Source organism: Callorhinus ursinus, unplaced genomic scaffold (assembly GCF_003265705.2).
Source record: "Callorhinus ursinus isolate GAN/ISIS: 27379988/994484 unplaced genomic scaffold, GSC_fseal_2.0 scaffold13, whole genome shotgun sequence".
In the NCBI taxonomy this organism is placed as follows: Eukaryota; Metazoa; Chordata; class Mammalia; order Carnivora; family Otariidae; genus Callorhinus; species Callorhinus ursinus.
The window spans coordinates 16,851,758-16,867,410 of record NW_027397075.1 but is presented as its reverse complement, the minus strand read 5'-3'; the positions used below and the strand labels follow the sequence as shown (position 1 = coordinate 16,867,410).

The 15,653-nt window shown below is 49.3% G+C and overlaps 1 protein-coding gene across 5 annotated transcripts in view; it reads left to right on the top strand.

The window, feature by feature from the left end:
* The window catches only part of NVL (nuclear VCP like), a 98,874-nt gene extending 86,818 nt beyond the window's left edge, over positions 1-12,056 (top strand). For 3 of the 5 annotated variants that reach the window (XM_025877778.2, XM_073899831.1, XM_025877775.2), the window contains 3 exons: positions 1,303-1,391; positions 4,087-4,157; positions 11,741-12,056. In XM_025877778.2, the coding sequence (XP_025733563.1) occupies positions 1,303-1,391; positions 4,087-4,157; positions 11,741-11,785 (205 nt within the window). In that variant the 3' untranslated portion in view covers positions 11,786-12,056. The remainder of the gene's footprint in view (positions 1-1,302; positions 1,392-4,086; positions 4,158-11,740) is intronic. The other 2 variants (XM_025877776.2, XR_003209540.2) reach the window with 2 other exon arrangements.
* Positions 12,057-15,653: the final 3,597 nt, after the last annotated feature.

Here is a 15,653-nt window from a genome sequence, read left to right as displayed (position 1 = left end):
ACTATCTACTGGGGGGGTGGGCGGGGAAGGCTTAAGTGAGTAGTTTATAGCTTTGAGAGCCAAAACCCACAGAGGCAGTTTAATGGCAGAACGTACCCCGGGGCCACATGTTCTGATTCTCCGGCATAGGGCGCAGGTTTACACAGGGGTCAGGGTTAATGTTGAATGACGTACAATTAGGGTTTTAATGCTGCAGTCACCGGGGTTTGAGAGACACGGAATTCCACCGTCGTCAGCTGCTTGTTTATGTTAGTTCAAGGTCTCTGCACCCGTGGGAGATGTTTAAATATTAAGGAAAGGATGAATACGCAGCATGTATGTGATTATTGCACAACCTTATAAACCTGACACCTAGCCACAGAAACATTGCATTCAGCTAATAATTTAAGTTCTGTGGCCATTTAATGTTACATATTATGTGGATGGTCAACGTTATACATTAAATAAGGTTTAATGTCTAGAAATGAGGTTTTTATCCCCAGATCCAAACTCTCTCCCAAAGAGCTGCAAGAATTCTGTTGAGGACGTAAGGTCGCAAAAGGCCAGTGAACAGTGTTGCTCATTGAACTCCGGCACCATGCTGAGTCAGCATAGTATTGCACAAAGTAATTAGATGGAGGCTTGTTAGCTGCTTTAATTCATTTATGACGGGTCCACTCAGCTCGGGCTTGAGTCAGGGCACTGAAGACTTGTTCGCCTTTGTGCTTCCCCCTTTTGAAGTAGGTGCCATTAGTGTCTCTTCTGTAAGCTTACTCTTGGCGACATGGGCCTCGTGGATGGAGATTTTATGATAAATGTGGAAGTTTCTATCGCCTGGGCAATTCAGGTAGACTTTTTATATGTTAACTTTAGTATCTATAGCTGTTAGCACAGGAATGTTTATGATTCCTTGCATTGTTTCCTTCCCCATCATAATTATCCTTCTTCTAAAAGCTAGAGGGGCGCCTGGGTGGCTCAGTCGTTAAGCGTCTGCCTTTGGCTCAGGTCGTGATCCCAGGGTCCTGGGATCGAGCCCCGCATCAGGCGGGCTTCCTGCTCCATGGGAGGCCTGCTTCTCCCTCTCCCACTCCCCCTGCTTGTGTTCCCTCTCTCGCTGTCTGTCAAATAAATAAAATCTTAATAAATAAATAAATAAATAAATAAATAAAATATAAGCTAGAAATACTTTAAGTAAAAGCGAAACGCTCTTCCCTGCTGACCATAGCGGTCAGTCTCTTCCCTAGCTGTGTGGGTTGTGACTGGAAGCCGCAGTCGGACTCTTCCCACTGTTGTAGAATCCTGAGAGCAGGTCTTCTCCCGCAGGGGTGCCGATCTCTCTGCTTTGGTTCGGGAGGCATCCGTCTGCGCCCTGAGAGAGGAAATGACAAGACCGAAGGACGGAGGTGAGACAGGTAGGGTGCTTTCTGCAGTGTCTTTGTTCTCCGTCATCATCACTCCAGACACCTCACTGCTGACATGGCTCTGGCGAGACCGTTCCCATAGGCTCCGCCTCGCGTGGTTTCCGTGGCAGCCGTGTGGTGGCCTCTCAACCTCAGCCTCCCCCCGGAGTCCACACAGCACATTTCCAAAACACGTCTGTTTTCATTCCCACTGTCTTTGGCTCCCAAGAATCTCAGAGCAAACTTGTTTATAGTTCTGGCGGCGTCTCTGCTGCTGAGATTTGTCCGCACATGTGCCTTCCTGATGAAGTCCCTGTGTGTTTGTTAGGTTCAGTATCCGAACTGCCTTTATTACAAGCTATTTCAGATTTCTCTTGAAGGATGTAAGTGATGAATCACTAAATTCTACTCCTGAAACCAACAGTATACTATATATTAACTAATTAGTATTTAAAAATTTGGAGAGAAAAATAAAAGAGCACTGGACTTAGAATCAGGGGAAAAAAATAAAATACAAATTGCTATGGTATTCAGATTATATGAGAAAGAAAAGGGGGTTTACCCATGGAGAGTTTTCTTATTCTTCATTAAAGTTAAGAATTAAAATAATAGGGGCGCCTGGGTGGCTCATTCGTTGAGCGTCTGCCTTCGGCTCAGGTCATGATCTCAGGGTCCTGGGATCGAGCCCCACATCGGGCTCCCTGCTCAGCGAGAAGCCTGCTTCTCCCTCTCCTACTCCCGCTGCTTCTGTTCCCTCTCTCGCTCGCTCTCTGTCAAATAAATAAATAAAATCTTAAAAAAAAAAGAAAATAATAAAATAAATAAAAATTTAAAAAGTTTTTTTAAAACAAAATTAAAAAATCCTCTTGGAAGTAGGTGATATAATTCACAAACTTAGAATATCTTGTAAGAAACATCGTGTAAGTGTGCTGCCCGGGAGCAGAGTCTCACGGTTTTTTGGGATTTGTCACTGAAAATTTGTGGGCCTTTCTACACGTATTGGCTGTTTGGATGTTAGTTTATAATCATGGAGCAAATTCTGACATCTGTGCTCTGCTGCAGTTTACGTTTCTAGTTACCTGTACTGTAGGGAATTAGCGTTGATACCTTCCTCACCGAAATATGTATGCTCTTCACCTTCCACTCACCGTGTTCAACTACATTTTATTTTATTTTTAGGTAAATATGGTATCCTAATATCTGTATAGATCAGGTTTTTTTTTTAAGATTTTATTTATTTATTTGAGAGAGAGAGAGAGAGTCCAAGAGGAGGGAGGGTCAGAGGGAGAAGCAGACTCCCTGCTGAGCAGGGAGCCCAAAGTGGGACTTGATCCCAGGACTCTGGGATCATGACCTGAGCCGAAGGCAGACGCTTAACTGACTGAGCCACCCAAGTGCCCCGATAGTTCAGTTTTAATTGTTGTTGTGTAAGCTGTCATAGTAGCATTTTAAACCAAGTCTTGTTCAAAATGTAGTTATTTGATTTACTTACATAATGGCACAACCTTATAAAGGAGAGCCCCTTCTGATCCAGTGTTGTGATATTATCTCTGTATCTAACATATATTATGATATAACTCCGTAACATCTGCTACTGTGTATGCACTCTTAAATAACTATGGAATATTACTTTCCACTCCCAGTTAAATTATTTGGGTTATCTTAAAAAGGAAAAATTCTGGCTCTTCTTCATTGCCGTTAAGGTGTAAACGGTGCAAAGAGGGGCTTTCAAATGGTGTCTGTTTAGGAGTGATAGTCTCTTTGGGGTATCCTGCATTAAAACCTGATAAGCAGAGGGTCAGGAAATGGGGAGATGTTGGTCAGAGGGTAAGACTTCCTGCTATAAGATGAACACATTCTGGGGATCAGATGTGTTGCATGATGACTATAATTAACAATATGGATGATATACTGGAAAGATGGTAAGAGAGTAGATCTTAGGGGCGCCTGGGTGGCTCAGTTCGTTAGGCAACTGCCTTCAGCTCAGGTCATGATCCTGGAGTCCCGGATCGAGTCCCGCATCGGGCTCCCTGCTCAGCGGGGAGTCTGCTTCTCCCTCTGACCCTCCCCCCTCTCGTGTGCTCTCTCTCACTCTCTCTCTCAAATAAATAAATAAAATCTTTAAAAAAAAAAAAGAGTAGATCTTAGAAGTTATTACCACACACACACACACACACAAGTAATCATGTGAGGGATGGATGTGCCAGCTAACGTTTGTAGTGATCACTTTACAACACATGTCTGAGATCATCACAATAGTCCTACACCTTAAACTTACATATGTTATGTGTCAGTGATATCTCAATAAGGGGGGGGGCGGGTAATGAAAACAGGGACTTTTTTTTTAAAGGATAATAGTCTCTCTCTAATTAAAGATGAACAAAGTACTTTTTTATATGATTTGTCCCAAAGTAAACTGTTTCAATTGCTGGAGGGAAAAAATTTACACTAAAATGGATGCTGATATAAAACTTAAGCATTTGTTTAAAATTAAATATGGTCAGGTGTGTGTAAATTAAATGAAAATGAAAAAATGTCCAAAAACATCTGATGAGTGTACCGGGCTTGACTGTCATTCAGAAGAGACCCATTGTGATGGCTGTCTCCTCCGTGTTCCCTTGACTGCTGGGAAGTGTCTCAGGAGAAACTAGGCCTTTAGTCACGGTTAGTGCCCTCCATTCAGATGTGTTTGTGATTTGTTCCACAGGTGAACTCAAGGTCAGTCAGAAGCACTTTGAAGAAGCTTTCAGGAAAGTGAAATCTTCTATATCAAAAAAGGTAAGAAATGCTCTTAACATGTAGAGAAGAGACTGGAATGGAGACCAGTAGCTTGTGAACTCATGGAAACCAGGAAAATACTTGTCTTTGTGGGAGTGTTCTTGAGAGGTGGTAGTTTTGTGTGTTTCTTGAAAGACTGAAGCCAGAGAGAAGATGACCCATGTGGGTCTTTCCACCGTCTGGGGATTCTTACCCGTTTGGTCCGCGTGTCCCTTGACCTGCTCCACCCTTCCCAACGAGTCTTATCTGCCTGGACCCAGCCTTCCCCGTGGGACTCGCCCCTGCGTTTCAGGCAGGTACAGATGTCCTCACCGTAAGGTCAGAGAAGGGCTAAAGACAGGGCTCGCTTTTCTTTATATACAATATGCCAGGTCTCGTGTGTTTGCTTCTTACGGTACGGAGGTAACCCGTGTGTGGTGATGAGGATGACCACTGCAAGACGGAGCTGCGGGGATGCACCCAGCCTGCAGAAACAGTTGGCTTAGGCACCGCCGTGACAAAGCTCATTGACTTGGCAGTCTTTTGTTTCAGGGCTCCTGGAAGTGTAATGTGCCTTAGCCACGAGAACCTGCTTCCTGCTGGGCTAAAACTTCCTTGAAATCATTAGCCATTTATTACCCTAGGCCTTGTATTTCTCACGATAATTACGGATTGAAAACCCCTGAGTCAGAGTCCAGGGAGTTACGTGAGGCATGCTGCCGTGTTCGGTGTCTCAAGGTTTGCTCTGAACCTTCTAGGTGAGGTGACCACCATACCACCTTTTTTTTTAAAGATTTTATTTTTAATTAATCTCTACTCCCAGTGTGGGGCTCGAACTCACAGCCCCGAGATCAAGAGTCGCACGTTGTACCGACTGAGCCAGCCAGGCGCCCTCCCACCTTACCACTGGTGACCGCAGGAACCAGTTAATTAGTTTTGGCTGGTGGTGGTTCTGGTTCGGCTAGAGAAGAATCTGCTGTACCCACACTCAGTTCTCCACCATAGCTGGAAAGAGTGGTCTGCCTTCGCCTCTCGGGCATTTTTGTATCCCAGAGGAAACAGGTCTGTTCTGCTAAGCATCTTCGAATAAAACCCAGAACAGTTTGATAGTTAATGTTACTGGTGCTCTTCATTCTGATCAACAAGAGACTCGTGATGCTCCTGAAGATTTCATCATCAAAAACATTGTTTTAGTTGAATTGTTCTTCTCCTGCAGCTGGAGTCCCAGGCTTGTCAGGACTTGGGACGCAGGGACGAAGCGCCTCCCCAAGGGGACACGGGGATGTGGGGTCGCAGCCCCTCCTCTAGCCTCACTGTTTAGTAGAAAGGTATCCACTCTGGAGTGCACACATACAGTTCTGTGATCTTCGCCACGCGTCGCCACGCATCACCGGCACTGCCATCAGTGTCTAGAACATTCCATCCCTCCCAAAGTTCCCTGTGGCCCCTCAGTGGCCGCCGCTGACAGCACTGCCCGTGACCACAGGTCTGACCCGTGTGTGGGCTGCATCCCCATGGAAGCCTGCGGTGTGCACCCCCTAGTCTGGCTGCTCAGCTCGGTGGAGGGCTTCTGGGGTCCGTCCCTGTTGTGTGGGGTCCATTTCTAGCTGAGCGGCTTTCCAGGATGAGAATATAGAATATAGCACACGGTTCCTTCTCCTTTCCTCTCTTGGGGGACACTCAGTGCTGCTGGGGTGTGTGTGGTTTCCTGAGTAAACGTGTGTGAGAGGGGACCGCGGGTCAGGGAGCAAGCATGGTCTTGCACTTCTCTGGGGCACACAGCCAGGGCGTGCGGCCGGGGCTCCAGACCCTTCCATGGGGAGCGGCCGAGTCCCCCGGTGTCAGGGTCCTTTCATGGGGGTGTCCAGCGGCGTGGGAACCAGTGCCCCGTGTGCTCTCCGTGAGCACCCCCGAATGGTCAGACGGCCAGCACAGTTTCACATGCTCGTGGGCCATTTGGAGCTCTGTCCTGTCCTCACGGTTTGCTCCTAAACACGAGGCTTTTCTCTCCTTACTATAAACTTGCACAAATTCTTAGCTCATTCAGATGTGCCCGTGCCGAGGATATTCTGGTCAAATCTGCTCACCTTTCTGTCGTCTAACGCACCTTATGGAGAGTAGGAGCCTGGAATGCAGACGGAGGCCGACTCGGCTCCTGCGTGTGTGGCTTGTGCGTCCTGCCGTGGAGGCCTGTGGTCCGCCTCAGATGAATGTTTTACTTTGATGGGAGGGGAGGTGGGGGTCTTGGTCCGTGTTTCCATATGGCTCCTCCTCGCTCCGACGGTTGGTCGCCAAGACTTTCCTACGGAGTCACCACACCCTCTGTTTGAAAACCCGTTGTTCGTCCATGTGTGGATCCATTCCTGTGCTTTATGTGTGTCTTCAGGCCACGGTGTCTTTTGCCACTGTCTTGACGACTGTAGATCTGCACGTCTTGGGATCAGGTAGTATAAGTTCTCCAGATTTGTCCTTTTTATCCCCCCGTCAATTTTTAAAAATATTTTAGCCCCTTTTCATTTCCATATAAAGTTTATAATCAGCTTATTGATTCCTACACGAGAAGCCTGCTAGGCCTAATTTGGAATGGGACTGAATCTAGATCGGCTGTGAGAGCAGAGCTTACGAATAGTTTTTCACTTCATGAACTTAGTGCTTCTGTCCACTTACTTACATTCATTTAATTTCTCTTATAAATGTATTCCCTTTTTAATTCATTTCACTTCTTAGAGCCACCTGATTTACTCGGTAATGTGAGTTTTCATTGTAAATATGTTACCATCTTTCATCAAATTTATTCCCAAGTAATGTATACTTTTTTGTTATTTGTGGATTTTTTTACATCTTGTTTTCTAATTACTGCTGATATACAGAAGTTCCATTGGTTTTTATTTATTGACCTTGGGTAGTTCATTTATCACTCTCTTACTTTCTTTACCTCCAAGATTTTCTAGAAACTTTGCTGTAATTTTGAAAAGTTCCCACGTTTGCTGCCTGAGTGACTTTATTACAGAGGCTACAAATGTGTTGTGCAAAGTTCCAAAAATCACTTGACCTGATATCTGAATTTAGCCATATTTTCATCTGAGCAGCCTGTCCTTAATTGTCCTTAACGACAATTAAGGATTAAGTCTTCGCTTTATCTCCTTTGCACACTTTTGCAGGTGAATTTGACACCAATGTATATTATGTTTATTGGGGGTCTCGGGTCCTGCTTCTTTCTGTTTTCCTGGTCCTTCCCAGTTGAGAGCTGTGGTAAAGAACCTCTTCCTTCTGGTTGAAATCAGAGGCACAGGCAGGGTCGAAAGGTACAGTGCTTTTCTGGATATGAATCTGAGCAGCTCATTGATAAGCCACCTCATTCTGCTTTTAAAATGAGGGCTCTTGGGCGCCTGAGTGGCTCAGTTGGTTAAGCGACTGCCTTCGGCTTAGGTCATGATCCTGGAGTCCCGGGATCGAGTCCCGCATCGGGCTCCCTGCTCACCAGGGAGTCTGCTTCTCCCTCTGACCCTCCCCCCGTCTCATGTGCTTTCTCTCTCATTCTCTCTGTCTCTCAAATAAATAAATAAAATCTTTAAAAAAAATAAAAAAATAAAAAAAATGAGGGCTCTTTTAGTTGTAAATGACAGAACCCAGCTCCAACTCAGGTGAGCAGGGAAGAACAAGAGCTCCTGGGGACTCCAGGGTGGCTCGTTAAGCGTCTGCCTTCAGCTCAGGTCATGATCTCAGGGTCCTGGGATCGAGCCCCCGCATAGGGCTCCCTGCTCGGTGGGGAGCCTGCTTCTCCCTCTCCCACTCCCCCTGCTCGTGCCCGTGAGCTCATGAGATCTCTCTCTCTCAAATAGAAAAATAAAATAAAATGATGTAACTTGAGTTTCAACAACAGAGTTTGTTGGTCCATGTAACAAGGATCTTAAAAGCACAGTTGGCTCTAGGCTGCAGAACCTCATTCCTTCGTTTCCTGGGAGAAGGTGGGTGCCTGCAGGCCCAGACACCTCCCAGCTAGAGAGGTCCCTGCCAGCTCTGGTGGGAGAGAGTCTCACGGGAGCCTGGGGTCGGCCCAGCCCAGGTTAGGATCCCATGCCAGAACCAGTGCGGCCAGTTAGGAAATTAGATGCCCTGGCCAGGCTGGGCTGTGAGGGGCTGTGGAGTTTTATAAAGGTCACGCTTCAGGGCACCTGGGTGGCTTAGTCGTTAAGCATCTGCCTTCGGCTCAGGTCATGATCCCAGGGCCCTGGGATCGAGCCCTGCATTGGGCTCCCTGCTCAGCGGGAAGCCTGCTTCTCCCTCTCCCACTCCCCCTGCTTGTGTTCCCTCTCTCGCTGTGTCTCTCTCTGTCAAATAAATAAATAAAATCTTGAAAAAAAAACAAAGGTCACACTTCAAGGCCTAGAATGAAAATCTGCAAATAAGATGCTGGTGACTCAAGTTAACTGACGTGGTAGTGGCGGGGTTGGAGTTTGGAGTCTTCATGCTGAAAGGGAACCACTAGATTTTGTTTGGCGTGCAAGGAACACTTAGCACATTTTAGCCTCTCAGACCTACTTACAGAAATGGCGATTGCTCTGAAGTGAGTGAACACGGGATTCATGATGAGACGTCTAAGAAGACAGACATTCTGTCCCGAGATCTGCAGAGCTGGTCCTCCTAGTTCTCAAATACTCAGCATGCTCTTAGTTTAGAGGCCAAATGCAGAGAAGTGTCACCTGGCCCAGTAAGCCCTTGGTAACTGGTTGAGCGTGAAGGTGTCGACAGGGAGCGGACACTCCTCTCCGTCTGTCCTTCCTCACTGGCTCTGCCTCGGGCAGGGCCGGGCCCTTAGGCTCCACCTGGAGGCCCCTGCCCGTCCTAATTGCTAGTGAGTGGCCGCGTCCTGTGTGGTCCCAGGAGGACCTGACAGGCTGGCGATCTGCGAGGACAGATGCCCGACACAAAAGCCTGGGCCGTCCACCAGCAGCTTCTCAGAATCCGGAGACGTGTGTCCCGGCCGCGCCACCTTTCCCGGCCTCCCGGCCGTGCCTGGCTTCACAGGCCGCGTGGGATAATTGCCCGTGAGGTGTTCCCTGCGCGCTGGAGACCCGAGGCCGGCTTCACTGCTGTCTGCATTGAGACCTTGAGATTCTTCTCCCAGATACGTACTGTCTCACGTCTCTGGCTTTTCACTCTGCTTCCTGTGGCTCTCTCCCACCGTCAGGAAGGAAACCTCGCTCAGACAGTCAGATTTCTTTCTCTACTTCCTCTATTAAACCACCCAGAGCAACCCTCCTGCTTCTGTGCTCATCACACCCGCTGCCCACACCCCTTCCATTCTCTTCTCCACACTCAGGAGTAGATGGTTCTTTTCCCGGATTGTTTCCACCCCACGGACACTCACAGGAGAACAGCCCCTCTAGTCAGAGCCCCCTGCCCCCAGCTGTGTTTTAATGGGTTACCTACCATCCAACTCCTCATGCATTGAGTAGCTGCTGCACGCGTGCCAGGCCCTGTGCTGGACTCACAGACAGAGACAGGGCTCCCACACGTAGAACACGTGTTAACCTGGTCACTCGATCCCGTTGGTGTTAGGAAAAGGCTTACACAGTAGCTTTTGCTTGAATGGGACCAACTACATGGCAAAGGCCGTGTGACTGATTTTATTAAAAACATATCTGCACCTGCCACAGGTTGTGGAAGGCTGCACGGATGTCCTCGTGAGACTTAGTACTAGCACATTCCTCTTAATGTTTTTGGTGATCGTAATCTTTAAATATTTGATTTCTGAAAAACTTAGCGAGTAAGAAGCTACAACTTCTCTTTTGGAAATAGGCATAGTATGAATTTTGAATAAATATTCAGTAAAGCAGTAAAGCAGATCAAATCAAGCTGATTTGATCTTTTTAAAAATAAGCCATCACATCAAGGTGAAGCTCCACGTTCCTCGTTTGGCTCCCTAACTGGCCCTCATGAAGCAATTACTTACGAAACTAGTGACAGCTGCTTGTGGGGAGAGACCGGCTGCCGGGGTGCAGGGCGATTTATCCTCTTTGAACTTTGCACCATATGAAGGTCCTACCTGTTCAGAAACATTAAATAGCGAGGGGCGTGTGGCTGGCTCAGTCGGTGGGGTGTGCGACTCTTGATCTCGGGGCTGTGAGTTCGAGCCCCATGTTAGGTGTAGAGATTACTTAAAAATAAATTAAAAATTTTAAAAATTTAAAAAAATAAACATTGAAAAAATAGTAATTTAAAAGTTCCAGAAGACCAAAATAGTAATAATAGTTATCTCTGGAAATGATTTTTTCCTGCTGATCTGTATTTTCTAATATTTTTGCAATAAATCTTGTTTTATAATTAAAAAGTTATTTTACTCTAAAAAAGGAATTGCTCTAACCTGGTTATAAACTAAGCATGCCTAAAATGTCTTTACAGTAGATTATTCTGCAGTGATACTGATGTACAGAGGGACCCTTTTATCCTATTTCAGAGTTAATTCAGCATTTCACTAATTCCTACTTTATGTTCACCTTTGAAACTGTTTGACAGGTACTTGGAAAATCACTGAAACAAGTACATAGTTGTTTTTTTTTTTTTTTTAATTTTCAAATCCATCTTTCAAACCGGAGGTGAACATTAAGTACAGTCCAGGAAATGGGTTTCCCTCATGAACGGAAAATCTGCCCTGCCCTCTGGTCAGGGTTCTGACTTGTCGCAGAAAGAACATCTGCTCTGCTTCTGTCTGACTCAGGATTGTCCTCAGAGTAAAAGCTAGTGGTCGTAAAGTCCCCTGTAAACACTGGGCAGACCTCACATGTGCGGAGGGGCCCACTGTGGCCGCTTCTTGGAGCGAAGCTGCATTTCTGTGAATGTCTCCGTGGCCGCCAGACGTCGGGGATGGTGGCTGTTCTCTGGCGTGCGTCCCCAGGCTGGTCGGCAGACACCTCAGTGCTAAGGCCGTCGGTTGCTGTTAGGAATCATTTAAATGGCTCTACTCTGTGGTCTTTTGATTTCTGCTTATTTTGTGCTGGGGACCAAACAGGGGCCACCAAAAGTTCCTGTGGAAAACCAAGCAAACTGTAGCAGCAGAAAAACTGCAGAAACACCAAGCTGGGGGTGGGGGTGGCTAAAAACACGATCTGTTTTCCCAAAAGCCTCAATAATTAAAACATTGTGATAGGAGTACATGAACTGACCCTAATTCGTAACTTTTATAAACAGGCCGTCATGCTGGTCCCCACGCCGGTGACAGAAAGACGGGGATTGATGTGGGGCAGCTGGGAGTCGGGCTCACATGCCGCACGGCAGGCTGGGCACTCACCAGAGCAGGTGGAGCTCCATGTGGAAGGACGGGAGGCTGGCCATCCCTCATCACGGGGTGGGCCAGGCTGGTTTCTCCCGAGGCTGTGTGTCCTCACCCGGCCCCCCGGCCTGTCTGTTCTTCATCCGTCTTCCCGCAAACACGCGGTCCTGTGTCCTGGGGGCTTCATTACAACTTCCTTGCCTCCCTGAAGACCTGACCTCCAGTCACTGTGCGGTCCTGGGGGTGGGATGTCAGTGCGAGCATTTGGGGGACGCGGGTCAGCCCTCGTCACACTCATCGGCTCTGTGTCTGTCTTGTCCCCTGTTCTCAGGACCAGGTGATGTATGAAGCTCTGCAGCGGTCCCTCAGCCGGTGACCCCGGCCGCAGCAGGCCCTGGAGCAGGCCAGTGCGCCCAGCTGGCCGAGAAGCCCGCACGCTCTGAGCTGCCTGCTTGCCACCTGCTGCGGATGGGGTCCTGTGTGCGCATGTTATTCCCAGAGTGACGCGGCCGGTCGGAGCCACACTCTTCCCGTCTGGCCAACTGGGTGCGGGAACACCCTCCCTGCTTTTTAAGAACAAGAAAGATGTTTAACTGCTCAACTAAAATAACCGATAACTTTTTTTAAATAAAATGTTTATTTTGAAACCGTCTCGACTGTACTTCGGAAGAGTTGCGATCACAGTAAAAAGAACTTTTCCCCTAAGCCATTTGAGCATGCGTTGCCAGCCCAAGGCCCCCTCACCCCCAAATGCCGCGATGTACGTCTCCTGCGTCCAGGATCCCCCGATAGCCAGCCGTCACACTCAGGAAACCAGCCATGAGGCATGGCCGTCGTGTGGGCCCCCAGCCCCTGCCAGGCCCCTCTCTCCAGCTGCCCCAGGTCATTCTTCGTGACAGATGGGCCAGGAGTGAGCTGTCTGTTCCTCCTCCGCTCGAGTTCCCTTGAGGTCGGAGCAGTTCCCGTCTCCTGACTTCTGACGCTCTGGAAGGTTCTGGCCCAGTTACTTTGTAGAACGCCCTCAGTGGTTTGTGAGCAGCATCTTTGTGGTTCCACCCCGGTCACGCAGCCGTGGCAGGAGTTTCACAAAGGGGCGCCATGTTCTCGCTGCATCCTGTCCGGTGGCGCCGTCGGTATTTGTCCCTCTCTGACGCGGTCCCTGTGATCCCGTGGGAAGGTGGGCCTGCCGGGCCGCGCACACGGCTCCTCCGTCGAGGGAGGTGCTGGGAACCACGAGCGAATCCCTTTGGCACAGCTAGCTGCTCGAGTGTTTGCGTGGGCGACTCGGGCTGCCCGGGTCTGGCCCGCTGCCCCCCCCCCCCCCGCACCTGCGCGCCTTTGAGAAGCCCCCGCCGCGTCCTCAAGGGCTGCGTCCGTGTTCACTGTCCTCGCTCCTCGGTGCTGCTCGCGGCAGGCGCGACGTGACGCCGCAGACACGGGGCGCTTTTCCTTCCACTGCCTGCTCCACCTCACGCTGCGGAAATGTTTGTGCTACTTCAAAGAGTAATCGTTGGGGGCGCCTGGGTGGCTCCCTCAGCTGAGCGTCTGACTCCCGGTTTCGGCTCAGGTCGTGCTCCTGGGGTCGAGAGCAAGCCCCATGTCGGGCTCCCCGCTCAGCGGCCGGGTGCCTGCTTCTCCCTCTCCGTCTCCGTCTCCCCACCCCTGCTCACTCTCTCTCTTAAATAAATAAAGCTTAAAAAAACATGGCAAAAGTCCAAGAGTGTTGAAATCCCAACAGAGGTTGTCAGCTTCTCTTCCCTCCGCCCCAACACCTGCTCTTCCTCCTGCCGCCCCCGGTCTCCCCCGCTCAGACCCTGAAGGCATCTTCAGTCTGAACGCAGTCAGGCCTTTGTTAACCATGTTTCTGCAAGCTTTCCTTCCCTCGTCCTCAGGGGCACCGCCTCGTGCTGCCATTACCTTCCCTCTTTTACCGCCGTCTGCCACTGGGCCTCCCGTTCCAATCTCGCAGGCACTGAAACCAGGGGTGCCCTCCCAAAATACTCAGAAATGACGCTGAGACAGAGCAGGGACTGGACTCAGGTCCCTCAACCCTGACAGCGAGATCCAGTCCCCCTGAGGAAGAGCAAAGGGCTAGGACTCTGGGCCGGGGGAGGACGCAGCCGGCAGGGACCGGACCCAACCAGTCTGCACCACCATGGACCCCAGCGCTGACCTCTTGCTGGCTTTTTCCCTCATTATCGTGCTAAATATTGAACATGTTAACAGACCTGCCATGCATGAAGAAGCGTGACCTTTGGGTGTGCAGGTGCTAATAAATCCCACCTGCACATGCTTAGTTGTCACTGCTTTGCCCCTGACCTCGCCCCGCGGCCTTGGCCCGAGGCCACTTTCCTTTGTGCGTCTCCCCTCTAGCTGGAGCATAACCGGAGCAAAGCCTCACCGGGAACTCCGTCAGCCTCACATCGGTTCTGCTTGGTTTCAGTTGCAGCGTCACTTCTCAGCCCGAACTCAGTAGTCTAATTATACACGGACCTCTGGTGATGGGACATCAGCCCACCCTCAGCACCTGTCCCGCCTCCCCCAACTGACGTGTACTATCATTCCAGGGAAGCTCATTGTTCTCTGAGCCTTGGCTGGGGAGGTCCCCACCCCTGGAATGCCTCCTGGGTCCCGTCCCACCCAGCACAGGGCCTGAAATACCACTTCCCCAGAAGCTTTGCCTAATCCCTCTCTCTGCTCATGCGTGGGCTGCGTTTTGTGCTGACCTGGCCAGTGGAGCCCATGTCGGATCAGCTCCAGGTGCGAGACCCACATTCTCCACGCAGGGTCCTGACCCCTCCCTGCATCTGTGGCACTTGACTCGGAATAAGAACAAAGTAACTGTTGAGTTGCATAGCTGAATCACTTCCCAAAAGGAAGCAGCATTAACATTGGGGAGATCTGATGTTTCCACCGAGGTGTCCCGAAGAGGAGCCCACGGGACTCTGGGGGCACATCGGGACTCTGGGGGCACATCGCCTGGTGCTGAGTTATTGCAGCTCAGAAGGGCTCCCCAAACACTTGTCCCCGGCCAAGCAGAACCTTGGGTGTGCTCAAGGGTCTCAGAACAAACTGTTGGTGAGAGTTGGGCCTGCATGAGCATTCTGTAAAACAGAAGGCTTTAAAAAGAGATGATATATGTATGTTTTATACCAAAATTCTAATTACCTTGTTTTGTGCAGACAGGAGCATCTGCTCTCCTACCCTGGCTGGCCGTGAGTGAGCCTGGTCAGTGGACAGTGGGTCTTCTTTTGAGACTCCAGGAAGTTTTGCTGGCTCGAACTTTCTCAGAATTAATAGTGTGGAAAGCAAAATGAGCTTCACTGTCACCGGGGGCTTGAGAAGTGCAGATACCGAATGAAGGAAACAGCTGTGGCACACAGGGAAATCGTGTTTCAAGGTAAAAGGCCGAGTCTGAAAAGGGGATCAGCAAGCACTTTTGGGCACCTGTTTCGTGTCTGCTGGTTTTCAGTTGCCTCCTTGATTTTTCCCAGCTCACGAGGAACTTACAGTCAGATTTTCCAGCCCTCAGTTGCCACGCTCAATTTGTAGTCCAGCTTAGATTCACTTATTAAAAATGAAATTAGGGCGTCTGGGTGGCTCAGTCGGTTAAGCCTCTGCCTTTGGCTCAGGTCATGACCCAGGGTCCTGGGATCGAGTCCCAAGTCAGGCTCCCTGCTCAGCGGGAAGCCTGCTTCTCCCTCTCCCTCTGCTGCTCCCCCTGCTTGTGCGCTCTCGCTTGTTCTCTCAAATAAAAAAATAAAAATGAAATTATTTGCTTCCACTTTCATCGTACACCTTGCAGGGCACAGGTTTGGAGCACCTGTGCTTTAACACAAAATGTCACGGCTCTGCCCGGTGGTGTGGGATGGGGATGACGAGGAAGGTGAACTATACATGTTATCTCACTAATGCATCAAAACTGAGGAATATAGTATCTTCTTTTATATTTGAGAAAACGGGGGCTCAGAGAGGTTCAGGAACTTGCCCTTGGTCACATAGCTAACAAGTGGCGTCTGGGGATTCAAACTGAAGATGGCTTAATTCGAAAGCCTGTGTCATCCTACATCTTACTGCCTTTGTCAGGAAGGGGAGTTCTGTGCCATGTCTCCTGGGAGGCTGTAACACGTTCTGCCTTCATGAACTAGTGTGACTTGTAACAACAGTATTCTTTTTAAAATAATGGATAACAGGGGCGCCTGGGTGGTTCGCCGTTAAGAATAATTGCCTTTGACTCAGGTTGT